Raw genomic sequence first — 27,963 nt, 5'->3', positions numbered from 1 at the left:
TGGATCCTGCTAGACTGTAAACTGTAGATCTCCACAACACCCCACATGCTTTGCTTTCAGGTTTACCCCACGCAGTCTTTTCTTCTATCAGCCTCTCCCAGGAACAAGAACATCCAAAGTTACTTGGACAATAAGAAAGCTTCTGTAGGGAAATTTATCAGCAGACTTGTCCAGATAGCTCTGATATTTTGCATCATCCACTGATGGCAAATTCATTGTACCAGGACCCCAGTCAGACATGTGAATGTTATAATTATGTAGCCATTGAAAAATAAAATTAATTGTTAAATGCTTTAAGAAGCTCTTTTTTGTTTTTACCTCTTCCGAAGTGAACAGGACTAGTCTTGGCAAACCTGAGAGCCCTTTTTCTTTTATCTCTGGACAATACTTGTATCTTGCTAAGTTCATAGCATACATATTAGAAACAGAGCCACCTGAAATCAAAGACATACAAGTATCATATTAATCACAGTCCTAGCATCTTTTCTATCTCTGAGTGATTAGTCTATTACAAAAAAACAAGAAAACAAAAACCCACAAAAAAACCCCAAACTACTAGGCTCTAGATGCATTTACTGTAACTTAATTCCTCCCCCAAAAACCTGCAGATATAAAATGAACTATATCATGAATGGAAACAGAGCTGGTTTGAATGCTCCTTGGAGGTATTTCCCAAAGAAGTAAGAATTATGCTTAAACAGTCCTCCATGATGGAGAACACCCTGCAACAACACCTTCTGACACACACCAAAGCAGCACCAGTTGAACTGTGGCTGTATTGTATGTAGCCTAGGAGATCTCCTGGGCAGCCAGAGCATCGCAAGGAAAAAATAAAAATAAAAATCCATGGTGAGTGCAATCTGCAAGGTGTGATCTAGATTTATTTACTTAAAAAATAATAAAAAGAAGAAGGAATGTCTTATCTAAAACTATCATTAAAAGGCATAATTCATTTATCTATTTCAGTATTTCAGTAAGTTAGAATTAATTCTACAGTAAAGACAAGGGTTCTACTGAAAGTACACACTGTATCTGAAATGAAGAAATCAATGTTACTGATACATTTTTTCACAAGTTTTCCAGAGAGTTTTGGTTTATATCTTTTTTATTTTTCCACGATTCATACGTAGGGTAGAATTCCTAGCCTTGTCTTGGTTTTGAAAGTGGAGCACTAAATCCATTTCCTCATTTAGCATCTTTTTCTACCCCTAACCTAGCCACAAAAGCTTCACATTCAATATAGTAACTTGGAATTTGAACAATCTATGGAATAATACGATGTTTTATTATTTCTTTACATGGAGCTGGAATGCTGCCTTACAGAACACTTAAAAAACGTGACCTATCAAGAAGCTTAAGAAATCTTTCTTTGATTGGCCTATTTGTAACATTTCAAAAAACTGTCAAAGTTCAGACTCTGGCTCCCACACGTGATAGCCAGAATAAATACATCAGTGCCTCTAGGAGCAACTGGTTGGTGTCTAGCAACTACATCAGCTCTCTATCTGTCATCAAATGACTCAGTGCAATCCAGCTGTTGGTGCTGTTGTTAGTAAGGTCAGGAAGGACTTCCATTCCAAACAATTCATTTTCTACAATTATATTTCACACAGAACTTCTTTCGTCAAGCTGCTGATCAGATTCATAGAATTATTAGTAGAATACAAAAAAGGAGCCTGGACACAATAGTTTCCTCTGTGCATCACTGGATTTCACATGCATTTTCAAATATTCTGTACAAATCAAATGTTCATAGAATTACTGTATCAGATGTATCATGACTTCTTTTGAAAATCTGAATTGTTATTACCTGGATTAAATATGCCATCACCTTCTTCCCAGCCTATGAATTCAATCATTTTCTTGATGACTGCTTCTTCCACTAACAGAAATACAGGTGATACTTCATATGTATATCTGAACAAAAAATAAAAGGAACATGTTTGGTATTAAGATTACGGAACTCATGCCACAACATCATGTCAAAATTAGATAGAGGTTTTTTGTACCTTTCTCTTACTTATCAAAAGCTGATTGCCATCAAAAGTAAAATTCTAAACTGAAAAGACTATAGACGTGACCCACAGAGCAATTGCTTAGTTCCTGTGAGCATTACAATGACAATTCCACTCTCACAGTAATACCACAGAGTTTGATTTTAACAAAGATCATAATGCTTAAACTTCAGCAATAATAATCTATTGCAAGCAGCTATCACTTTTTGTTTAGACTTTACATTTGCGAGTAAATAGTAGACAGGAATCATTTGCACTCAACTCTGTGCAGAGCACATCAAAGGAAATAAACAACTAAGTTGGATTAATTCATTTTGATATTTTTATTCTCAAAGTAAGGAGAAAAAAAGTTTGGGTTTAAAAGTGTTTAAAAAAAAAATCTCTTAAGCCTCAAATCACAAACTAGAAAAATCATCAGCTTAGCCAAGATTCTGGTGAGCTATTCAGACAAACTAGACCAAATTCTTTCCCAAATTCCTGCACAATTCCTACCTCCTCTGGAACACTGAAAACAGGGGAAAAAATTACAAGGGGGAGAAGAAGGGATAGTGGTCAGGAAGACGTTACTTCAAAAAGCATGCAAGATTCATCAATATGAGTACAAGGAACTGCACTTACACACTTGGGTTCAATGCTTCAGTAATGAAACGAGCCACTAATGAGTAATAATCTATTCCAGCGTACAGCTGATTGTAAAATCTTGGATGATCTGAAAATATAAAAATGAAAAGCAAGCAGGAACAGAATGTATATGAGAAGAGAATACATCACAGGTTCTCTCAGCTGAATGCTGATCCCTGCTAACCATGATTCACTCCCCCATTCTCTCAATATTTTACGGGTTTACTGTCCTTTTTTAAATTAGACAATCCTTTGAAAGTAAAAGTTATAGGCATTTTTAGGACCCAAAATAAGGCTGATGTAAGAAGCGCACAGAACAAACATGGATTATTCACAAGCTTTAAAGATCAAAAAGAAGTGACTGACAACTGAGTATGTACAGAGGCCTTTAACAGTGGTGTTCAGAGATGCAATGGACATTCAGCCAAGTTTTCCTAAACAGTAAAACATGTAAAATCAGGTAAGCTGTATGACTCCATGCCCATTACACTCAAGGCTTCAATGCATGTTTATACTTAGATTAAGAACTATTTACACCGCATATTTTTCTTATTTAATATTCTTTCTAAGCATAACAAATGAAAATTTGAAGGCAATTTGCAGAAGATAATCAGAATGCCTTCCATTAACTCAGTAATTATATCCGTGTATTATTAATACACTGCCCCTTTAGATCGGTATTACTGCCTTTCCGTGGTTTTCAAAGATAGGTTCATCCTCAAAATCATTTTATTGCTTTCCTTACAGTAGCAATAGAAACAGTAGGAAGGAATGTGCCTTGGAAATGCACAGAAATTATATTACATAACCTTCTCACTTTCCAAAATACAGCCCAAGTTATGCCACATTTGAAATCATGAGCTTCTGAAAACAACACTATTTCTTATTCATCCCTTTTTGTTAAGTTTACATTATACTTCACACACTGCAGAAAGGCTACCCATAGAGAACCACTCTTGCAGAGATGTCGTGTACGATCTCTGAAACACTGCAGGTTCTCTTCTTACAGAGTCTGGAATGGGAATTACTGCCTGTTGGCAAATTAACATCCTATAAGACTATTGCTCAATAGAAAGCAATAGTAAACACAGGATAATTATCACAAAGAATGCATTCTTATTTGTCCAAGGGCAGTGACGGTGATTCCACTCATCACTGCACAAAATTACATACAAAGATCTTTCCAGTTTCTTTGTCTGTTATATCATATACGTCTAGGCAAATTTCACAAGACCTCGAGAGGACAGAATCTACTGTTAACATCAACAGCATTATGATAATTAGGTTTTGATTAGTTTTCTTTGATTACACCTTCTGGGCAATAACAGACACCTACGGTGACCAGCATGCAGTCAAACAACTGAAACACAATCAAATATTTGTATATTTGTGTAGGCAGATAGAAAGCAGGCATTCAAATCCCTAGTTTTCTGGAAGATAGTAGAGATATATAAACATTATCCTATCTTCCAAGGTTAGTATACTACAAAACAACTTCATTAGAAATTGCATTCTTACTGGTTTTGACACTGTACTGTATCACATCCTGGCAGAGCTGCAAGAGTTTCTGATGAGATTCTCCAGTGTCTCTCATTTCCAGATCAAGAATCTTCTTCAGTGTTTCAGGGGCCCGCCATTCACAAACCTAATGATGAGTAAATAGGATACACCAACAGTGAACAGGTTAGGTAAAAGGAAGGCTGTAAGAGAAGTGCCAGGTAAGTACCACATTCAGAACTGCCCATGGAATGCAGCAGGCCATCAAGACAATATATGTCTGCTAAGTTGGTCTCATGTCGTCTTGGTTTTATTGCACCCCAGACATTCCTTGACCATAAAAATCAGAATATGGAAGGCAGAAAGATGTAAAAGATTGGGAGGAGAAGGTGTGCCAGTTGGAATGCACGGACGTAAAGAGTCAGCCTTGAGTCACCCAATTATCTTGCTCATGGCTCACATGTCCCAGTTAGGAGAAAGAGGCCTACTGGTCATATTTTGCTCTTAGCTAAGGCTTTGTAGTCCCAACACTTTCAAATGCTGCTCTGCCCAGGGATGGGAGCAATCTGTGCGTGCCCAAAGGCAATAATGTTTTATTTTCTAGTGCCCTTCCAACACATCCACTCTAGCAGGGTTTCTCTGAAACCCAGGGCAATCTCATTATATTCCCTTCTGCAGTAGTACCACATTCACTGTCCCTCCCTCACTCATACCAGTGCCTCTGAGGAATAAACAATTCCCCACAACCAAATCAGGAAATGCACTACACCCATTTGTCAGCTCAGAGAAAGTCAGCACTGTGTTCTGAGACAAAACATAAATAAATAAAGCTTTAGTTTCTGGCAAATAGGTAGTATGCTAGCCATGTTACTGGAAGGTTTTTAAAATTTGAACTGCCACAGACTAGAAGCAATTTTGATTCTACTTGAAGTGCAATAAAATACAGCTGAAAAAAATTATTCATTGTTCATTATTTCTGCTGCAACTTTTCAACAACACTCTATGACTTTACCTTTTCTGTAACATCATCAGCTTTCTGGATTATTTTTTCCATTATGATCTTACAGGCCTCTTCCACAAACTTCTCTCCTGCTTTTGAATCAGTTATTGGACCATTCAGGATGACTCCATCCACCAAGACAGCATTCTTCTTCTGGAGTACATCCTGTTTGCAAGTACTAGCTGGAAGATAAAAAACAACAAACCTCTGCATTAGACAAGGCCAGGTCATCCTAAGCTACAAAACATTCTTTCATTGCTGAAGATTCAGTGAACATAAGGAAATAAAATTCACATTGTCTTTTCATGTGTACAAAAATCCTAGATTTTGTTGGAAACCTCTTTACAGACAAATACAACCACTCTGTATTACTTTAGATCCAGACTGATATTACATAACAGCCAACTGCATGGTATCCACTGTTTTCTATAGCATACGAAAGCATGCAGTGCACTTTCCAACCTCAGAAGAAAACACAAGTATGGTCCTCAGCATGATACAGCTGGATAAACAGAAAGGAAGTGTGAGATAACAGACACTCTTCTCAGCTGAAAATGTTTCTTTCCTATTCTCTTTTTTCCATGATACATTCCCAGCTTCACTCAGTCGTGTTATAGAGTCCTCTGTGTCCTCTGCAAAGTTTCACTGATTCCACCTCCATGAAAATAACACATTAATATCACATACCTGAACCCTCTTTTCCCCCTATCTTAGGTGACTTCAGTCACCTACTTGAGCATTTTTTGCTACGTATATTAACTTTTTTATTCAGTTCTCCATTGGTGACCTCTTTCCTCTCCCTCACCGTCATCTGTGACACACTCTCCTGATGAGTTGCATAAGCACAGCACTACTCCCTTTACATTACTTCCAAAAGCACATCCAAAGTGCCTACTAGAGACAGGACATCAGTGACAATCGCGTATCTATTTCATGTATTGATTTCTTACTGCAAGATTAGAATGCCAGTTTTAATCAACATGAGGGTAAAGATGAAAGTGAGACATTAGGAGATACCAAGGGAACAGACATCTGAAAGAGAACAGCACTGAAGGCAGAAGAGGTAACTACTATATCCAAATTACCTGGATTACACATAGCATCAGTACACAAATCTAGCCCTAGAATAGCTACAGTCTATGAGGTCAGGCTGCATTGCCTTGGAGGGTCTTCTTCAGTTGGTGCTACAGTGAAAATATTGGAAGGGTAAGAACACATGAAGGAGAAAATCTTATGCTTGAAACAACTTTACCATCTGCAGAAGCAAGGTGGCTTTTTAACAGGTGTACACAAACAGCTGAATTTCCAGAAGACTGCAGGGCAGTCAGGTGCATTCATTGTGCCTGTACAGGATTATATAGAACAACAGTGTCTACAAAGGTGGAGGCCTTCAGGGTCCACTGACTGAAAGAAACTTTGTCAATCCCGTAACTCAGAGCAGCTGTTCACTTCACTTTCACTTATTAGGACAGGTATTACAAATGAGATCAAATTCCAGCAAGTGATGGAACCTCAAGTTTCCCATAAACAAGACATCAAGCTTCTGCATTTCTGAAATTACTTCTGTTTTTAATCCAAAACAACATTTTCCTGAGCAGAACATTTTGCACATTGTTACAGGAGAGGCAAATGTTCTCATGGGACAGATACAGAGCTAGCATGTAAACAATACTCCATTTTCAACAAGCAAAGAGAGAAAATCCCTTACATCAGAAAGCTAAACTCTCGTCAAGCTGCCCAGCACACCACAGCAGGAGCACTAGACAGAAATTGTAGCTTTAAAGAAGCTTTACAGGTTTCTCTCTGAAAACATAAGCTAGTAGGTTAATTTTGCAAGACCTAAAACACCAGGTATTAACAACAAATGGGAAGGCAATAGGCCATTTAGTGGATAGAACAGGGACTATTTTTGGATTAAGTGTCAGTTCTTTTCTGTATAAGCGAACCCCTTAAGTACTAACCACAGCTTAGAACAAACATGGAAAAACTCGACCTTGCCATCTCCTCAAGATCACAGAATTATCTACATTAGAAAAGACCATCAAATCAACTGCCAACCTGACGTACCAAGTTTTATCACTAAACATGCCCCTTAGTGTCATACACACACGTCTCTTAAATACATCCAGGGTTGGGGACTGCACCAACTTCCCCAGACAGGCTGTTCCAATGCTTGACCACTTCTTTCATGAAGAAATCCTTCCCAGTGTCCAATTTAAATCTTCCTTGGTGCAACTTGAGATAATTTCCTCATGTTCTACCACCTGTCACCTGAGAAAAGAGGTAGACAACCTCTTCAATGCGGCCTTCTTTCAGGTAGCTGTAGATAGTTACAAGGTCTCTGTCTCCTCTTCTCCAGACTAAATAGCCCCAGCTCGCTCCCTCCCTCTCTTCACGTCTCTTGTTTTCTAGTCTCTTCACCAGCTTCATTGTATTCTCTACATAGGCTCAAACAACTCAGTGTTCTTCCTGCAACGAGGGACCCAGAACTGACCACAGTTTATAGGTGCAGTCTCACCAGCACTGCATAAAAAGGGGCAGTCACCTCCTCTACTCTGCTGGCCACATTAGTTCTGACACAGGCGAGGCTCCCACTGGCCTTCTTGGCCACCCAGGCTTACTGCTAGCTCATGTTCAGATGCTAACATCCCCAGGTCTATATCAATGGCGTTTTGTTGCTGTGGAAAAGAGGACAAGATCTGAACAAGTATCTGTTGATACTTCTTCTAATTACAGAAATACCCCAAAAATGGTGGAGCAAGAGAATTCTAACTCCTTTTCTTCCTCTGCTGTCTCTGCTAGAACCAAAGCTGTCTAAAAGATTTTGCTGGTAACTCCATCTGCCCTACTTTTGATACTTTCACACAGAGATGCAATACAAGCACTTGTATGACTTTTCACAGAATTTCTTGAAGAGGTCATTGTAAAGAAAGTGCAGAACCTTATGTTACATTTCCTGTCAGGTCTTTAGGGGCTGGGTGATGGGTCTAACAACAGCCTTGTATCTGAAGCAAGTCTACTGACCTTTGCAGACAGTTCTAGAGTCTCCAAAGGACACTTTGTGAAGCCTGAAGAGAAAGAAATTTCTGGAAAATGGGTGCTACCCCAGCCCTACTGTCCACACACCTGCATTGGGCCTCAGGCACAGTCTATGAAAGAAAGGCAAAGCAGAGGGGTCAGGAAAAAGGGAGGGAAAAGAGCCTTCATTTCAACAGCAATTTACCTGTATTAAATCTCTGCTAAAGAGTTCAGGACTTAACCCACATTATATTCCTTAAATAATGCACCTTGGAGTTATTTAACATTTGCAAACTTTCCATTATTACTTGTGCCATGGTTTTGTGATTTTTGTTCTCGGTATTCCACGTCATAACTTCATGTAGGGCACTGGTAGTTTAACTGTTAATGCTCAAGTTCTGGGCACTGACGACCATGTCATCGACCAAGACAACCTGCCAATTCAATCTGAACTTGCTGAGCTAAATTCTGCCCTGTAACACAGCTTTATGCAATTAATGCAATTATGCAATTAAAATATGAAAGTAATGTCTCCTATTTTATTCTGTTGTCCCATGACATCAGAGAAGGATGGTGGTGGTACAGCAGTAGAGGCTGAACTTTCCCACCAATATTCCACTCCATGTTGTTGCTGTGTGACAGATGGCAGAAGAGGAACAGTCTGACAAAATGCTGTCTGACATTAAAGTGCATCTGAAGCAAAGGGGTGGAGCTGAATTCCTCCAGGAGGAAAAAATGGCACCCACTGACATTCATCAATGCTAGTAAATGTTGATGTAGACAAAACAGTGGATGTGGGCACAGTGAAGTGATGAGTGGTGCATTTCAGTAATGGTGACAGTGAGTCACCTCCACTGGTGCAGACTTTCACTGGTGTGGCATGCAGGCTCTTGTTCATTGCTGGCAAAAAATGTACAGCTAATGGTGGTGAGTGTGTTGAAAAACAGAATTTCTAGCTGAGACATTTCTCTATCAAATAGAATTATTGTGTTCTCTGTATCTGTTGTAGTTCCAATATAAATAAATAGGAGGTATTACTTTCATAGCTACTGATGTAATAAAAAAAACTATTTCTCAATTAACATCTAAAATGAACAAAAACATACTCATATTATGAACTAAAGGATTTCAGGTTTGGAAACAGCCACTGGATATAAATACTGCTCCCACCTCTCACGATTTTTTTTTTATACTTAATTTTCTACTTACAACTGAACTCTGGAACTTTTATGAGACTCCTAAACTCCACTTAGAAATAAACTTTTCTCCTCTTGGTTGCAGCAAAAGTATTGAGAGGAAAGCCAAGTGGATGATAAAAGGCCAAAATTTTCAAAATAGAAGTTGATGTTAAAATTGCTTTTCGTTTTATGTATTTTTTAAAAAAGAATCTACAACCAGTTTATTGCTTTGGATGTGTGAACCTTGAGAAAAATTCTTGTTTTAGTTTTCATGTCACAGCTCTCAAATTAAAAGATGTCTTCCCAGAGCACAGCTTAGAAACACTCCCGCTATCTTTACTAGCAAATAATTTATGCTGCACTTCCGTTGAAATAAATAAATACATTTATGATGCTTGAAATATTTTAGGCCTTTTGCATATCTTTGTCTCAGAAACACCTGACTGCATTAATGTAACCAGTCATCCTTTGTTCCACATGAAGCCCATATGCTCCTCTTTTTTCGGTTTGTTAACATGGTATGCAAACAATTTAGAAGCGTAGCAGCAGTAAATACAGTCTTTTTCATTTAAGATTACAGAAACAGACTCCTAAGCAGACTCAGAAGACAGACTCCCAGAAAGCGTATCAAATGCCATTTCTGCCAACTGGCATCAGGCATGAAACAGAACAAAAAATTTAACAAATGAAAATGTCTTAAATCAGAGATTAAGGATTATTGACTGTTCAAGATACTCTCCTGCAAAAGAGAAGACTTGATCCTGCTCCGCTTGAGCGTAATTGGGGATTTATCCCTTGGCTACAGCAGGAGTAGAATCAAACTCATAATTCTGACATTTCATTCTGAATGAAATATTGTATTATAGAAACTTAAGAGTTTCTAACTAACATGTCATTTTTATGATCAATATTATTTTCCCAGCAGAAAACAAATTAATGGCAGCTGAAATAACACAGAGAAAAAAATAAACATTTCTTCAGATGTTGTTCCATCAGTATGCAGGAACCACTGAGTACTTAAAAAGCTGCATCTGTGTTTCCACAAACATACAGAAACTTTCTCTGTTAAACTCTTGTGCCACAAAAAGAAACTGTAGCCTCATACTTGGCATATTCTGACAACATTCGGGGGAGTAGTGTAAAAGGCCCAGAAGGCTTTATTGCTCACAAGGAAGACAGAAACAGAAGGGGCGGTTGTGAAAGAGCGGCTTGTGCCTGAATGCCAGAGCCAAATCCTATTCAGTTTATACTGTACTAGTACCACTGACTATTCAAGAGAGGGAAAAAGCTGGCTTTGACCAAATACTGCCTTCTGCTTTGTAACAAATGCAGTAATCGCTGCCAGTATCAATCAGAAACACACCTTAAATTTCTTTATCCTGCATGATCTAGTCACAGCTAGATCTTTTATTCTTTTTTCACCTCTTTTCTTTCTACGTGTCAAGAGAACAAGTGAACTTCAGAACAGAGATTCCATACCACCTCGTTTAATGTAGGAAGGCTACCCAGACACAAAGAGTATGCGCAGGCATGGAAGGTTTCCTACACTGTTTTGCAGGCTCATAGACAAGACCTACGGACAAGGAACAAGTTGGGCACTTCCCACTGAAGGTTTGCTTCGACTGTATAGATGCAGAAGTGACCTTTATGGGACAGGATCTGAGGAAGACAAAAGCACTTTGTCTGAATTCAAAGGCTGCTCAACTGAGTCACTGAGCATGCTGCTGGCACTGCATGGCATCATCACAACAAACGGGTCCTATTCTTTTCCCACACTTGGATTTCCCATTCCAAAGGGAAAGGTCAGGAGAATGAATGCAATCTTTACGTAGGCCAACCTCAGGGACAGACATTAATATGAAATAGCAGCATTTTGGTACCTCGAAGAAATAAATGAAGGAAAGATTAATGCTGCAATATTTCCAAACAGGAAAAGAGGCTGTGGCTAATTCGAATTCACCTCGATACAAAACTAAGGAATAGCAGATGCCAACAACAAAATGGAAATCCTAACTTCCTGACTGCAGCAAAATTCTCTCAGCTCACATTTTCAACTTTAACCTCTGCCAACAGAGTAGAGCGCACATGACACATACAATGGCTTTTACTTCAATTAGATGCTTGTTACTAATAATGAACATTTTATGTCTTCTCCTTTTCCTGTTGGGAAGTGGACATGTCAGACCAGCCACTATGCATTGATAGCAAGGTTAGAAACTGCACGGGGCTGAGTTTGAACGCAAATGATCAATATGTGGGCGACCCACACTGAATGTCAAGAATCCAGCAGATTTCTCTGCTTCCCACTGAAAAAAATAATAATAATTTTTTAAAAAATTAAAGTGAAAACAAGTTTTTTTTTTCAAAACAGAAGTCCTGCAACTTGATTTAAATGAATGCATGACAGTCTGCAAGAAATATATGTTTAGTCATAATATAAAAACAATTTTAATGCTAGTCATCGAAAATTCAACTAAAAAGTAGTAATTAACTACATCAGTTTACTGGGATTCAACAGAATTTAAAATGCAAAAATAGATAAGAGTCTGAATTCACTTTAAGAAGTTTTATCTCTACATTCAATTTGCACTTAAGAACAACTTTTTTCCTCTTGCTTTTTCTTAATATCATAAAAACTTCCACACTTTGTTTTCTGCAGAGTATTTCCAACTACTGTTCACTAATTCACGTCTACAACACTGCACTGACATATACCCTTATTTACTAAGATGGAGAAGTCAGTGCACTGCAAATCAGGATGTGACTTTCCAGCACATTAGGCTCCTTAACCAGCTCCTATATAGGCCTTCATAATTTATTAGTAACTTACGGACAGCAAAGTAGTTCAATGCTATTTCCAAATGGAGAAAGCTGCCTTGTGCAGACTTGATCTTTAAATGGTGCATATATTAGATTGTAATTTCAGTAAATTAGACATTTCAGTTAACTGAAACTGCCCCTGTTCAGATCAGCCCACAGTTCTCCAGATCACAGACACACCAGTTCTGCTCACTGGTTCCTCCATGGCAGTAGAGGTTGAACCTTCCCACCACTATTCCATTAAATGTCGCTGCTGTGTGACAGACAACAGCAGAGGGGCAGACAGACAGAATGGTGACTGACATGGAAGTATATCTAAAGCAAAGGTGAATTCCTCCATGAGGAAAAAATAGCACCCATTGACATCCATCAATGCTTGTAAATGTTTATGTAGACGGAACAGAGGATGTTGACACAGTGAAGTGATGAGTTTCAGCAGTGCTGACAGTGGGTCACCTCCACTGGTGCAGCTTTTTTCACATGTGGTACGCAGGTTCATCACTGGCAAAAATGCACAGCTAATGGTGGTAACTGTGTTGAAAAATACTGTTTCATAGCTTAGAATTTGCTCTATTTAATAGTGTTATTATGCTCTCTGTGTCTGTCGCAGTTTCCATGGAAATAAATAAGAGGTATTACTTTCAGTGCTACCTACATATATATGCATGTATGCATATACACTGACAATACCCTAAAGCCAAATCCAATGCCTACCAGTGGGTTGCTGAGTACAAAAGAAAAAACATACAGCAACAGCACGATAGTAGCTTCTGATTTTCTCATGGAGAAGTAAAGGCACAGCAAAACAGTACGAGTTGAGTGGCCAGTCTCTGAAAAGCCACTGGCAGTCTATTAGGAAGTAAGCAGTCCATATGATGTTTGGCAGACGCACAGAGGTGATCACACTATGCATGCTAAGGCTCACCAGTGGAACAGTGCACTCCCTGTATAGGTAAGGCAGAGTCACTACACCCCTAAGGTAGGAAATGGGTAATGAATGTTGGGAGGTTTTTGCCAACATTTTAACCAGACAGTTCAGGTCAGCATCATCACTGGCAACCAAACATCTGGTATTTAGAGCATTGCTTGCTTGCTTGCTTTTTTCCACTTCAACAAGTGGGAACAGTTTTTTGTCACATTATACATTGGCATGGGCTCAATGGTTACCAAACAATGCAGTAGGTGTAGTGAGAATATGACAGGATTTTTCTGGGTAACAACGTACACCAGTCAGGTCAGTTCAGTACAGCAACTTTATTAGAGAAGTCTATTAAGGTATTAATTAATACCTTATTAAGGTTTAGCAACATGTATTACACAGTAGTTACCTGCAAACGTGAATTATTATTCCACAGTAATGTTCATTACATCCCTGGCTTACCTTCCAAGTACCAAAGTCACTCGGTGCCAGGGAAGCTTCCTTAGCAGACATTCTGAGCTCAGGGCTCTGAGCTTCCCAGCCCAGAACCCTATGGCAAGAGCGCTTCAAGGGGCTCAGTGTATCAGCCTGCTCTTACCAGTGCCTGCTGTCTTCAGCCAAGTGCTTTACAACATTACACACACAGTTTTACATCTGCTAAAACCGTATCTTGTGCAAAAGTGAAAGCAGTTTTCACCACATACATCACAATACCAACTAAACACTGACTATAGTTACAACACAGTGAAACGTCTGGCAGCTTTGTAGCCACAGGATGTCTTGTCTCTCCACATTAGGTCTGCTGGAGAAAAAGAAATCTAAGCAGCTCAATGAGACAAACTGTCTTACAGTGTAGCTAAGGGAGGGGTGCCAAGCAGTTTAAAATCAACCTTTGAAACCTTGACATTTGCCAATGGATACGATCGTATTTAAAAGGCTTTTCAGCTTGCATAAAGTGAAATGTGATGAAGGGCTGAGACACCCAAGCCTTAGAGCCAGAAGTTGTTCTAAATCCTCTAGATTTAACCCATTCCTTTGTAAAGCTCTGGACAGAAGACCTTGGTCATGACAAACCACTTCTCCTCATCAGTTGTGGCACTGAAAAAAAAGACTGGCCCTGTGACTTTTGCTTTAATACACCTCTATTTTTCAATACTCAATACATTTTTTTTCCATTAAGAAGAACCAAGATTATATATACTCAAGAAGCTGTAATAATGATGGACATAAACACCTGAACCAAGTGAAAATCATTACTTATCACCCTTCGATTTATCCTGTCATTTTCAACAATGTCATCAACACAAATCTCCACTGCCAATGCACAAAACAACCATTCATTAGTCCCTCATAAACCCCATTGATGTTAAAATAAGATAACTTGTGTGCACAGATAGAAGAATAAGGAGGAAAATGGCCACAATTAAGTTATGTGCTGATGGGATTCCTTAACCATCAATGCTTTACAGGTACTCCCAAAGATCTCTCTAGTTAGTGAGAAGACAAAGCAAAAAGAAAGGGAAGAAACTGAGATTTTGGTTTTTCCAAAGCCTGAAGAGGAAATTTCCTGAATCTGACCACGGGCAGAGAAAACAGTAATACAAAAGGTACGTATTTCAATGTGCCCCTTTTTAATGTTTTGTGCATTTAATAAACTCTTAAGGAAATACAAATGGTCTCTACAGAAACAGGCAGCTTGAAATACTTAAAGCAAGGGAAATTAAAGTATATGAAATCTAAACTGTCCAGTAGGCAGTAAAAGTTTAATCAGTATGCTATAAGATTCCTCCAATGTTTGAAAGTGACATTTTTTGGTTGTATAAACGATACTTAAAAGATGCAAGCATTTACTGAATTTCTCAAGAGTCAAGTTTAGCTTCTTTTTTCTAGATGTTCATTAACTGCCAAGAAAATCTGTACTAATTTTAAAGCACAATGAACACACTCATGCAGAATTGCTTTATTTGATGCAAACTTCATTTCTTGCAAGTCTGCATATTCCTTCATCTCATGAAGCAGCATTCAAAGATCCCAGTATCTTTTCCACCAAAGCAGATCTTAAGATACAGAAGAGATCTTATCCCTCTGCCCTGACCAAAATACCAACCCCAGTGTCATATTACCGGAGCCTTAAAGTCACAATTTCTACCATGCTTCACATTACATCTGCTTTAGATGGCAACATACTACATGAAAAATGTTTGCTGACTCATCTCCCCGCTCTGCTGGCAAATTCAAATCACACAACACAACATACGATACACATAGCAGAAGCCAGTGATTCTGATGTTAAAAGGCAGCTTATGCTATAAATGGTGGCAGCTGCTTCTTCCCTTCCTTATGTGGTTTCCAGCTCTATTTACTGTACTCGATGAGCTAGTAACTCACTTAAGAGTTACTAGCTTAATAGAAGGGAATATCCCATCTTCCCACCCCATCCCCCAATTAAATAAATAAATACAGAATGCTCTATACTTTCTCCATGACAGAACAGCCTCGGAAAGCTTCACTGATGCCAAATAACTGAAGGATACGTGCAGTTAGAATCTGCTTCTGCAGCTAGGAGTGGGATTCTGCAGATTGGTCCCTGTTGAAAAACAGGGCTTTGCCATCTCTGGTGTTAGAGGAAACACAGATTCTTACTCATCCCTGCACAGTAAAGCTGCTCTCATGGATAGCAGCTTCAGAGAGAAACCTGACACAGTCAGCAAGACAAACCTCACAAACACACAATTTCAGATACATTAAGGGTGTTAAAAATCACTGTCACTCCCCAGAAGTGCTCCTATTACATCCAAAACTCCAGCAGACAAGAATAATTCAGTGCATGAGGAAGTGCACCTATTTCCTCACTGCAACTGTATCTACTTTTCTAGTTGCAGCAGTGGCACAAAGCAAACCCAATGGTACTGCTGCAACAGCCTCATACCCTTCATTTCTCCAACAGCTTAGGAAAACAGAAGCAGAGCACCTGAACACTCAAACAAGTCTACAGTCAACACCCTCAGCCACAACACAGCCCCACCTACATGAACTTTATTCACCAGACAGACTGAAGCACAAAAAAACAGCAAAGGTAACCAAAGGTAACAGGAAAACTGAAGAATTCCTCGTGAGAGGAAAAGTATGCAGAAGTTATACATGCTGCTCAGCAGCAAGGTACTGAGACTGAAAAACCTGCAGCAGCAGAGTGCAAGGGGATTGCATTATTACTCATCTCTCATAACAGCACAAGCCAATTGTTTTGGAAGGAAATTAGGTTTCTGGTAGCCTGCTTTGGGCAACATTTGAATAAGAACACTGTTACTGACCTGGAAGGAACAACTGGGATCCCTGTCTCAGTGACCACCAGAAGCCTATCTTTGGTGTTGTCTTGGCAGAGGACATTAATATGAACGACATTTGAAGGGAGGCACTTTGAGTTACTGCCATTCATGCAGCATTACTGCTACGTGCACAGGATCATATTCCGAGCACAACCGCACGTATCTTACCACTAAGAGAATCATCATATTACTTCACAACACTCATTCATTTAAGAAAAGCAAATTATATTTCTCAAATTTATATAATTTTTCCCCCCAGGAGTTTTCTTTCAAATATATTGCTTTATTTGGAGATCTTTCCACTGATAGATTGCCACTGACTTACTTCATCCATGAATGCAGGACACTGAACGTCTGGTAGATAAGTGAGAAGACTTTCTCAGCGTGGGGTTAAAATTCTTGTTTAAAGACTCATTCACATTCAGTGTGAAATTGAAACACATGAAACCCCAAGTCATTCTGACCATTTTCCCAAGAGATTCCCAACTTGTGATAAGCGGAGAAGCTCACGGAAATGCTGGTCTTATGGGAGAGCACAGAACTGCAAGCACTTCTTTTCTGGCTTAGCAACCAGTTTTTACTCACAGGTCCAAGGTATTCCTCATTTCTTAACCTTGCAAATAATGGCATATCTGGAGCTTAAGCATGCCACAACTCCGTCAATTACTTTCCTAGCTCCCCCAGATGTCTCACCACAGTATTAGCCATAAGTCTCTCATCTTCCCAATTTCCATAAATATACAAACAACTTCTGTCTTCCATTACATAATGATCTTCCTACTGATGCAGGTACACAGACTGCCGATACACTTATGAAGTGGGATTAACTCCTCCCTTCCCAGGACCACGGGGATCAGCAGTCTTGTCACAGCACATCACTGTACTGCCCTGCCTACCTTATTCCAGTGCCTGGAAAGAAAAAGAAGCGCCAGTCTTCAAAGATAATTTATTTCAACAAACATCCTGTAACGCAATGCTTTTACAGTAATTGTTGCAAGCACTACACCTTATTCAAACATTCAGATACATCTCCAGCCGCACTCAGAGGAAGGAGAGAGATGCAACAGGCACTCCCTACCCATCCGCACGAAGCTGCTGCCCCGCCGGAGTTCAAACCCCACTGCCCGCCGGGCTGCAGCCGGCCCAGCGGCCCACCCTGCCCCGGGACCCCCTTTAACCCCGGAGAAAGGGGTTAAAACCCCGATGGGGGCACGGAGCGAGCGAGGCGCTGCTCGGCTTCCCCCGGCAGGCGCCGCGCCCGAGCCCGCAGCCCCACTGGAGCGGGGAGAAAGAGGAGAGAGAGGGCGGCTCTGGCACCGCAGCGTTTACCCTCCATCTCGCCTTCGTGGTGGAGCCGCCGCCTCTGCTCGCGCGGACCGGAGATGAGGGAAGGCACTACCGACTAGTCGAGCTGTCCTGTGCCGCGTTGCGATCGAGACCGAGCCTTCGCCCCGCACGCCCTCAGACGCCCAGCCCTGCCCGTCAGACCTCGCCGCTCCCCCCGAGCCGCCTATTAATACCCTCGGCGCCGCAGGCCCACCGCCAGCCGCCGCCTCCTCCGGGTGGGGGAAAATGGCCGTGGGGCAGCAGCCCTGAGCAGTGGCTTTGGCGCCAGGCACCTGTTGCCCACTAGGGAGCTGAGCGGTGGCAGAGGCTGTGCTGGTGCTCACGGGGAGCTTTGCTATCTTCATTTTTTTTTTTTTTTTTTTTTTTTTTTTTTTTAAATCAAATGTAGAGCTAGACCATAGAATCATTGAGGTTGGAAAAGACCACCGAGATCACCAGGTCCAACCATCAACCCACCTGCTAACCACATCCCTTAGTGTCACAGCCACACGGTTCTTGAACACCTCCAGGGACAGTGACTTCACGACTCTTTTGGAGAAGAAACACTTCTTAATATCCAACCTGAACCTCCCCTGGCACAAATTCCATACTAGAATCAGTGTGAGAAGCATTTCAATTCGATTTTAGGAATCGCAGTGCAATTAAAACATTGCAATCAGGCTTAGGCCTTGGTGAGGTGGCAGCTCACATTAGAGAGGCTGCAGCAGGTTAAGGAAGGAGTCTAACATCCTTTTTTCCTGAAGGAAGGTGACTGCTGCTGCTTGTGTGTGGCCTCAAAAGCAGCAGCCTTCAGGCAGGTGAAACAGTGGTGCTAACAGTCAGGACCTAGGAGGCTCCTGGCTTTTCTGCCAAATTACACAATGTGCTTATGTGCCTCGGCTTACAGAGCCCTGGTGCGGCATCACCAGCTGTCAAAGGCTACTTCCAGGCCTCTGAGTGAACTGCGGCTGACCTCATTCTCCCAGTTTATTCCAGGACACCAATGCCATTCAGTGCTACACACGTGTTCTTAATTCTAGTCCGTTTATTTTTCATAACTGCTGCCTTAAGAAAAAAAATAAAATTCTTTTTTACCATGTGTTATTGCTGTTCCTACAGCAAAGTCTGAAAGTGCCCCAAAATTAACTACTGGAGGCCCCCCACAGCTCATTTTCCATTACAATTCAGGCCTGATTAAAGTTTGGCAAAGATTTTTGGAAGCTACTGAAATATTCAGGTGTGAATTAAACATTTATTTACATATAGTATCCTCATTTTCCTTGTTTGTGAGGATACAAATTGTCTAGCTTCAACTGCAGCATGCACCAAGTCATTAATAACTACAACAAGGTAATTTTGTAGTCCTATCCTTCACTGCAAGAGAGAAGTATTCTGGCTTCACTGTGATAGATAAAAATGGTAGATATCACTAAATTAAAAATTAGTAGTTGCCTGGGAACAAGTGTTCATGGCCTGATTGTACTCACTGTGGGGAAATGAAGAACAGCCCCAATCAAAACCATGCATTTCTTCTGCTTCAGAAGAGCTAATTTCCTCAAGCTGAGGAAAGTAGTGAGGGAAAGAAGACAGACAGGAGGAAAAAAGAAAAAAAAAAAAAAAAAAACAGAACATTGAAAGATGGCTTTCTTAAAAGCCTTTAATAAATGGCCAAAAGACTCTGATCCTTCAATCACAAAAAGTAGTACTTTCTCTTAAAAACTCAAAGGTGGCATTCAGGAATAAAATGGAAAACAAAGATAAATTATATAAATAACACTTAATACGAATTACAAGTTACTATATCAAAAACTGATAAGGAGAGTTATCAGGCAAGGTGAATCTATAGTTGAAACAGCTAAGGACATTTTAAGTGTGTTAGAAATAACACAGAGCCCAATAGAAATAATAGAGCCCAACGTGATATTGGCCCATCAGTAAGTATAGCTTCAGAATGGTTTGTGCTGATGCAGGAATTGTAAATATGTTTAGTAAATACTTCACTACTACAACAGAAACAAGTAGTCTCATAGGGACTATGAAGAACTGCTCTAGCCTGCTAGTAATTTAGAAAGATAGAAACCATGACCATTCCCTTACCATCAGCCTTAGATAGCTTTTGGTCCCCCTTTCAGGACAGGTACTTGGGCTTTCATCTGCTGATGTTGTAATAGACTATAGAATACTTCTGAAATTGCAAATGGGTGCTAGTGTCAGAAAATGACAAAGATGTTGACAGCAAAAGGTAGGTCAGCATCAATAGTTGATGTGAATAACAGATTTAATTCAAAAAGATCTCCAAGAAAGGAATAGAAATAATTCCAGTCTTTTTTATGAAGACTGGGTCTCATTGAACTTCTATAAATTTATTCTTTGGTGAAACTGCTCATTTGGCTAAGTGCATATTGATGTTTTTAGACTTTAATGATAGTCTGAAAGAAAGACGTAGTACCCCACGATATCATTAAAGCACATACTAAATTGACTAAGATTTGTCTAAATGATAACAAAATGTAGCTGACAGCGTACAACCTTCAAACAGCTCTGTTTCTGAGAAAAGGCGATCACATCAGAAAATGGCACTAAGATGACAGAAACCGCAAGGGTAATAAACGGCGAACTGGGTCTTATCCAACAAAATACATCTGGGGTAAGCAAATCCCTGTAGTGAGTATGAAGGATTGTAGGCGCTGTGTAGTGAAGGGAGACTACACTTACTGAAAATTATTTAGGAGTTGTAGTCACCAACTCATTGTAAATCCTCACTGACAGCGCTTCAAGAAGGATTTAACTGCATCAGGGGAGCGGGAAGCAGGGAGGTAGTTTTATCTCTGGATATATCACTGAAGAGACCAATCTTGTATACTGTGTTCTTGCCCATGTCTTGAAAAATTACTTAAAAATTGGTGAGGGGGCAGATTAAGAGCTGAAAATGTGATCTAAGAATTGAAGAAAAATGCTGCTAAGTGAGACTTAAACAGCTCAATCTGTTTATCCTATCAAAAAGATTGACTTGATTACAGCGTATAAGTACCTCTATGGAGAAAAATATGAATTCTGAAGAGCTCTTTAATCTAGCAGAGAATAACATAACAAGAAGCTGTGATAGAAGCTGAAGTCAGACAAATTCAAATGAAGCACTCTGTTTCTCTTCTTAAATTGACAGTATGTCACTGGAACAAGCTCATGAGGGCAATAAGAAATTTTTAATGTTTTTGTATCTTCCAACCTGGAAAATTACTTTTCTGAAAGACAGGTTTTTGCCAAGTGTAGGTTACCAACCTCAGAGCTTTTACATGTATGAGATTTAACGACATAGGAGAAAGAGGAGATCAGACCATATGACTACAAGGTTCTTTGCAGGCTTACTTCATTATTTTTTCCTCTACTAAGCAAATATAAAAAAGGGTAGCTGTTGGTGAGCATTTGCTCAAGATTATATTCTTTTAACAACTGACTGCAATCAGTCTGTGAAAAAGATGACTTTTCTGAGCGTGTAGGATTTTAAATGATCACAGAACATGAGGCATTCTTGGCAAGCAGAGTATGAAGTATCAAAAGACAATTGACATTAGTCACCTATTTTCATTTGTCAGTGCACTAAGCTGACTATATTTCAATTCATGTAGGTCACAAAGGAGCTCAGAAGAGTTTAAGGAGAAGCTGAACAGAAATACAGAAGCATAAATCTACTAAAAACACAGGCCATCAGATTTAAATGATGTGCAATTAAACAGCAAGCTTTGAAACTCTGGCAAACCAGATAACTAATTCTATATGCAATATTACACTAGTAAATATACATCAGTTTTAAAAATTTATGTTTCTTGCCCACCTTGTGCATAAATGAATCAAGTTACCTCACCTGAAGCATAATGAGCTGTGGAATGCAATGAAGACTAAAAGGTTTGACACCAACAAGTAATACCTAGCTCTCTGAAAGCAGCCACGACCACACAACTGAATTGTGTTGCACATAAACTATTGAGAACTACATTTAAACATTAATGAATTAAATTGTTGTATTTGCTAGGAACTTGCATCTTCTATTTTCTACTCACAAAGTTGATATGGCAACATTAACCTGAAAGCCCTTTCTATTCTTGACCCCCTTCTTGAAGTTTGTTACATGAAGACAGCTTTTTCATCAAGTGTACAACCTCCAGTAAACTACACAGAAAACCAATGGCCTCAAACAAGTTTTTCAAACAAGAAAACAATATTAACCAAAAAGGACTCAAATGTATTTGCCTAATTTGGTAGGCAAACCTTAACACCTATTGATAGTTCTGAATTTAGTTAGAAAAATCCCAGGCCCTTTAGAAGGTGTTACAGATAGAAGCTTCTAAAATCACAAGATACTTCTGCAAAGCTAACCTGGAAGCCCCATGAAGCAGCATCTTTGCTCTTTGTATTTTCCCCAGAACAGACCATGGACAACATTTTAGAGTTGGGAATACTATGCATTTCTAAAATGCGGGTAAACAAAACCCACAGAATTACTGCTGTCCCAAAAATCAGATCCTAGGGCATTAAAAATTGAAGTGTCATGGTTACCTCTGTTGGTATCAGTATCACCTATGGAACTCAAACATTAGTAGTCTGGTACAGGTAACTGAGACAGGGAGGAAAAAGCATTAAGAGGTTGAAGGGCATTCATTACCTTTTTGATGCCCAGAGGCATAATGTTGCTCTTCTACTGGAGGCCAACCAAAGGTGAAGGTTGATCATTCTATACAGTGAAGAACCAGTTAGACTCTCAAGTTTCCACATGTGATGCCTTCAAAGGAACAATATTACATTAGCTGGCTGGCAAAACACATTGTTCGAAACATCAAGGCTTGAAAAAACACCACATCAATAGGTGAATCTCTGACCCTAAAGGCATCAACAAGGACAACAAAGTCAGCAATAGGAATATTGAATTCAAGCAGCAAAATATGGCTACAGGACACTTTCCAGAGATATTGGGAGATATTATTCAGTGTATCGGAGGTGACCAGATGTAATTCTCTTGAGACACACACATCTTCTGGATGTAGCATCTTCAGAGATCCAGAGATCATACATGCTATGAAGAGTCCAGGTGGAAGAAAGTACAGGGAACTGGAAAGGATGTCTCACCATCCCACCACAGGCCTGAGTTGGACTGCAGCAATTGCATGTCACCAGCTTTATCCTCACTGGCTGCTCAAATGGAAGCTCTCTCAAATTTCTGGCAAGTCTGTTGTGGTTTGATAGACCCAGTTTGTATACCCATGTTATGTATTTAAATTTAGAAAATCATACCTATATTTTCTTGTTAAAAATGTAGGGCATTTAAATAAGGCTGTTTATAATCCTTTCCCAAGTGACCTTTCAAAATTGACTTTTACTGATTCAAGACAATAATGATAATTACAGATCCGACTGTTATTATCATGTTTAATAAAAAGCCTCAGAATGTACATTAAAGAATAGACTACCTAAGGTGCCTGATTTTAAAACTGTAGCACTATTTTTGAAGGACAGGTACGTTTTGTACATTCTGCTTTAATTAGCATTTGCCAACCAGGTCATCCCATATCTCTAACACTGACTTTGGTGGAAGGCAAAAGAACACACAACCTCATAAGAGGAGGAACCTTAAAGGATTGGGAATCAGCAAGCTGCTTCACCCATTATGTTTTAATTAGATATTTCCTTGGAGTGGATATGTTCTCTAGGAAAGATCCTCATGATAAGTAATGTTTAACAAATCTCATTACTCAAGTTTATGAAGTCATTTGCCCCTTCTGTAATTCAGAGGAATTAAATCACTCCCACAAATTAAAAATAGGACTATCAACCGATTAGTGCTGTTTGAATGAAGCAGACAGAAGAGTAAGCAGAAGCAATAAGGAAATGTTCAAGTATTGCAATGAATAAATGAGGTTATTTCAAGTTCCAGACTCTAATTTCATCTCAAGAGTTTGTTGACAACAACAACAACAGATTGTGCAACCTTCATTCTTACTGCTTACAGTCACCAAAATCTTTGAATCTTCAGTAGCAATACAATTCATACATTCATTATGTTTTAGACAGAAAAGCCTTGGGAAAAACAACTGATAAAAAAAAGGGCACTTTCATTTGCACAGGCTGTTTTTCATATACAAAGCTGGTGTTTTGTTTTTGTTTTTTTTATAAACACACAGATCTGTTAATATGCCTCTTTAAGCATGGGTAGAGAAACAGATCACAATGAGGGACAGAATTAAATTAGAGAAACCTCCAGACAGTGTTCTGCTGTGGTCACTGCAGCTAGTGTGGGCATGTATGCACTATCTTTAAGCTAGAAAGCCTGGATACTGCTAAAGACATAGTAGAAGCAGCACAATGTGCAATGCAAGCTGCACACTCTTCCTCGAGGCTGAGTATTTGGCATGTGGCCTAAATGGAGCTACAGACTGCTGTAGCCAGAGCACTGCTGTGTGCAAGGGTATCTATCATAGATGATTGTATGTGCTGGCAGAACAAATTATTGGTTTATATTTGAAGTCAACAGATAAAAATCCATGAATTAAGATGAAATGAAAGTTGAAGATGCAATTAGTAAAACCACAAGATTTCACTCAGAGTAAGCTGCATTAGTTAGACTCTCCCATTATGGCTCTTCTCAAGAATATTTTGTAGAATCAAGCCTCGTTCACTAGGTACTTTTGAGAGAATTAAATCTGCAGAGCACAGCAGCAACAGAGATGAGGTTGAGAAGAGGCAAACTCTCCACCCTTACATTTCAAAGTATCAAAAGTCTTAAAAAAAAAAAATTATACTCTTGATTTTCCACATGAAGTAGCTTTCCTGTTTGGTACTTTGAAAAAAAATATATACATATATATATATATATATATACACACACACACACAGTGCTTTCCAGAAAAGGAACAACTTGGAATTTTTGAGCAGGCTAAGTATATGCCATCCTGAAATACTTGTATAGCAAAAGCTGTAATTTTCACATTAGCAAGCCATAAAATGAGAGGCATGAATGTTGTTTCTAAAACCAAGACCTATGTCCTTGGTAGCATGCAGTCACCAAAAGATAGCATAAGCACAAGAAATGCACTCAAGCAGGTCTAATGTACCATTCAGTGCAAGGTACTGTTAGAAGTACATGCAGATACTGCAAGTAGAATGTGACTGCATTGCCCTTCAGGACATGTAACCACCTCCAGTAAGAAGGGTTAATGCATGACATTCCTGTCTGTAAACTTCAGGAAAAGGATGAAGGTTATAGCAATTCAAGACAGATTTTATGCAAATTCTTTTTGGTTGCAAAACCAGAGTCATGGACCACATAACTCTCAGAAGGATGCAAAGCAGCAGGCAATTTCAGAACATGCTGAGCAGTGTTATTTAGCAAAAAAAGGAGCCTGTGGGTTCTGCAAATGAAATGACTCCAACAGTCACTTGTGCATGGCAAGTGTAGAATTCTTTGAACAAGCAGTGCACATCAAGTATCACAGAACTGCATTCAGGAGAAAAAAATGCTTTTTTTGAGCTCTTAAGATCTGATACTACCTGGCACAATTTCTTCTAAGCGTACTAAGATCTGTTAAGGTCAAAGAAGTCTGAGGTGAAAGGAAATCTGCTGTATGCAGGCATAACAATAATTGATGCAAATACTGGGATATAAAGACTAGGCAGAGGGATGAAGTAACAGATGTCACCAGCCCACACCCCAAACAATTTTTTTTTTTTTTAAACAATGATATGTTTTAAATAAAGCAAATACCACATGTAGATTAGAGAGAATTTCAGACAGGTGGTTTAGTACTTCTGTCTTTCAGGAGAAATAATGCAGCAGTAAGGAGAGGACCATTTTGATCAGGACAATATTAGCTAGACGAAGGCAGCAGGTGCTCCTGGCCTATGTCATAGAATCTTAGAATCACCAAGGTTGGAAAAGACCTCCACAGTTATCCAGTCCAACTGCCTGCTTATCACCAGTATTTCCCCACTAAACCACATCCCTCAGTACGTCTACATGCTTCCCAGATTTCTCATAGCAGCAGAGGCAGAAGTGAAGGAGTTCAGTGGCTCCTCTGTCTCCGTACACTGTTGGTTAAAAAGCACAGCTATGCCAAAGAGTGTTAAAATAACTGAAAGGAGTTTTAATATGAGAGCTCCATGCAGAACATGAAGTGACCTATTACTACCAATGGGCACACATTAAAATGCAATGAGAATCTGTCCTGATGCACCTCATTGTCTTGTAGCATTCAGAGTTCTGAACTACGCATCAAGCTGACCTTGCAAATTCAAGCTAAAGACCAAGAAACAGACATCTGGAAGTTGGGCACAATATACAGTGCATATCTGGAATGTCTGTTTTATTTCTTCTCAGTTATTTCCCCAGTAACTCTTTTCTTGTGAGGATAAAAAGGCTAATTTGCGACAAAGCATCTTTTCTGAGATCAAAGGAGATAAATGAGAAATATAAGCACCTCTCAGGACAAGAATTACACTAAGCAGCTCACTCCTCTTAGTATATTCAGCTCTTAAATAACTTTTCATAAGTCCCTATTGTTAGATTAAAGAAAACAGCTTGCATCCAAGACAATACAGAAAGATCAGCATACTTCCAACAGCTTTCTGAAAGTAAGTTAGCTAGTGCACTCCTGAGAGAGCTTGCATCTGAATTCCCATATCCTGCGCCTGGAGTATACTTAATGTTTTGAGGCTGAGAATGAGCCAGTGATTTAGAATTGCTACACAGAAGGGGAAAAAAAAAAAACAAAGTAAGAAAAAGAAGTCCTACATCCAGGTGAATAGAAGAAAAGCTTCAGGACTCATTAAAAGCACAAGTTGTTTCTGCTGATAGGTGCAAAGCTAGGACAGGTCTTCTTGAGAACACATGCAACATAAGATGTGGTATTTAATGAGTACAGCACCACCTTTTTGTGGAGTAGGTGTGAGATGTGTACTTACAGAACTTTGCAATATGATTAATACACTTAAAAAAGAAACCAGATTCCAGTGTAGAAATGGTAGCGTGCAAACAAGTGACCAAATGGGAGAACTTTGAACCAATAGTGGCTTTTAACAGTTTTCAGCTGCATTTTCACTTTGGCAAAGATATTCATAACTGAATAGCTGAACTGGAGCCTGTGTGTTGCTCTTACTTCCACCATCAAACACTGGAAAAAATGAGGATACTAGGATTTTGTGAACTGTCCTCTTGCAAACAGCAATTCACAGTGTATTTTTAAGACTCCTTGTTGAGAGAAAATTTAAGAGAAATGTATAGTCATTCGCAAAACAAAAGTGGCAGCTGAAGAAATGTTTCCAAGTCATGGATCTGGCTGTTATGTTGACCCTTCTTCATACAGTGCATTGGTCTCAGGATACCCAAGTAGGAAGAGGGATTATTTCCAATACCTATTTCTACTTCATCATTCAGAACTGACTTCAGAGAGAGTCACACTCCAATTTTTTTAAGGAATTCTTTTCTAAGAGATCTTTTCGCAGGTAGAGAAATGCAAACTGTAATTGCTCACTCAACAAGTTGTACTCAAAATAGTAGAGATGACAACACCGTGTAGCGTTCTGTGCTTGACAACACAGAAGGATACAGATTAAAAAAATTACTCCACAGCCATACCAGAAAGAACAGAGCCAGATGAGTCACTAAGTACAAAGCCCACCAGCAATGCAATTGAAAGACATCAAGATGACCTTCTGCCTTTGTTTTAGGAAAGATGCCAGTACCATTTTGAAATAAACGATCAGCAGAGGATATCTGACAAGTATATAATCTTAGAATGCATGAACATATGTACATACTGGTCAAAATTAAACAAAGAGCAAACACATCATTTTAACACATTCTTTTTGTGTCTTCTTATGTAAAGCAATACAGGGTGGTACACAGCACACTTAGTCATAAAGATGCCATAAAATTATATACTCCAAAACTGTTCCATTGAAATCAGTTACATTCCCTGCTGAACCATAAATTACTTCAAACATTTAATGTCAAAAGCAACATGTGATCAGAATATGCAATTTTACATGTTGCATCTTCCACGTATGTAATCTATTTGTAAGGGTTTTAGTGCTAGTGTAGAAGTTGAGACATACAGAAAAACTATGAAAAAAAAAAAAAAATCACTGAAACATACTCTGTTATCACTGCTATTTAGAAGTGCAAAATCAGTAGCTCAAAACAACATTCTTAATTGACTTCTAAAACTGAGTTACTTATATTGATATAGATATTTCT

At 39.3% G+C, this 27,963-nt stretch overlaps 1 protein-coding gene across 9 annotated transcripts in view; it reads right to left on the bottom strand.

The window, feature by feature from the left end:
* Positions 1-27,963, bottom strand: part of GADL1 (glutamate decarboxylase like 1) — a 249,377-nt gene that overhangs the window by 65,310 nt on the left and 156,104 nt on the right. For 8 of the 9 annotated variants that reach the window (XM_042816576.1, XM_042816571.1, XM_042816573.1 and 5 more), the window contains 6 exons: positions 22,381-22,497; positions 5,146-5,315; positions 4,155-4,281; positions 2,634-2,724; positions 1,811-1,917; positions 319-434 (listed from right to left, as the gene is read on the bottom strand). In XM_042816576.1, coding sequence (XP_042672510.1) covers positions 319-434; positions 1,811-1,917; positions 2,634-2,724; positions 4,155-4,281; positions 5,146-5,187 — 483 coding nt within the window. In that variant the 5' untranslated portion in view covers positions 5,188-5,315; positions 22,381-22,497. The remainder of the gene's footprint in view (positions 1-318; positions 435-1,810; positions 1,918-2,633; positions 2,725-4,154; positions 4,282-5,145; positions 5,316-22,380; positions 22,498-27,963) is intronic. The other variant, XM_042816579.1, reaches the window with a different exon arrangement.

Source organism: Centrocercus urophasianus, unplaced genomic scaffold, assembly GCF_019232065.1.
Source record: "Centrocercus urophasianus isolate 14NV4802_14NV808 unplaced genomic scaffold, USGS_Curo_1.0 seq_16, whole genome shotgun sequence".
NCBI lineage: Eukaryota > Metazoa > Chordata > Aves > Galliformes > Phasianidae > Centrocercus > Centrocercus urophasianus.
Note: the sequence above shows the minus strand (reverse complement) of the source record. Positions and strands in the feature narration are given on the sequence as shown.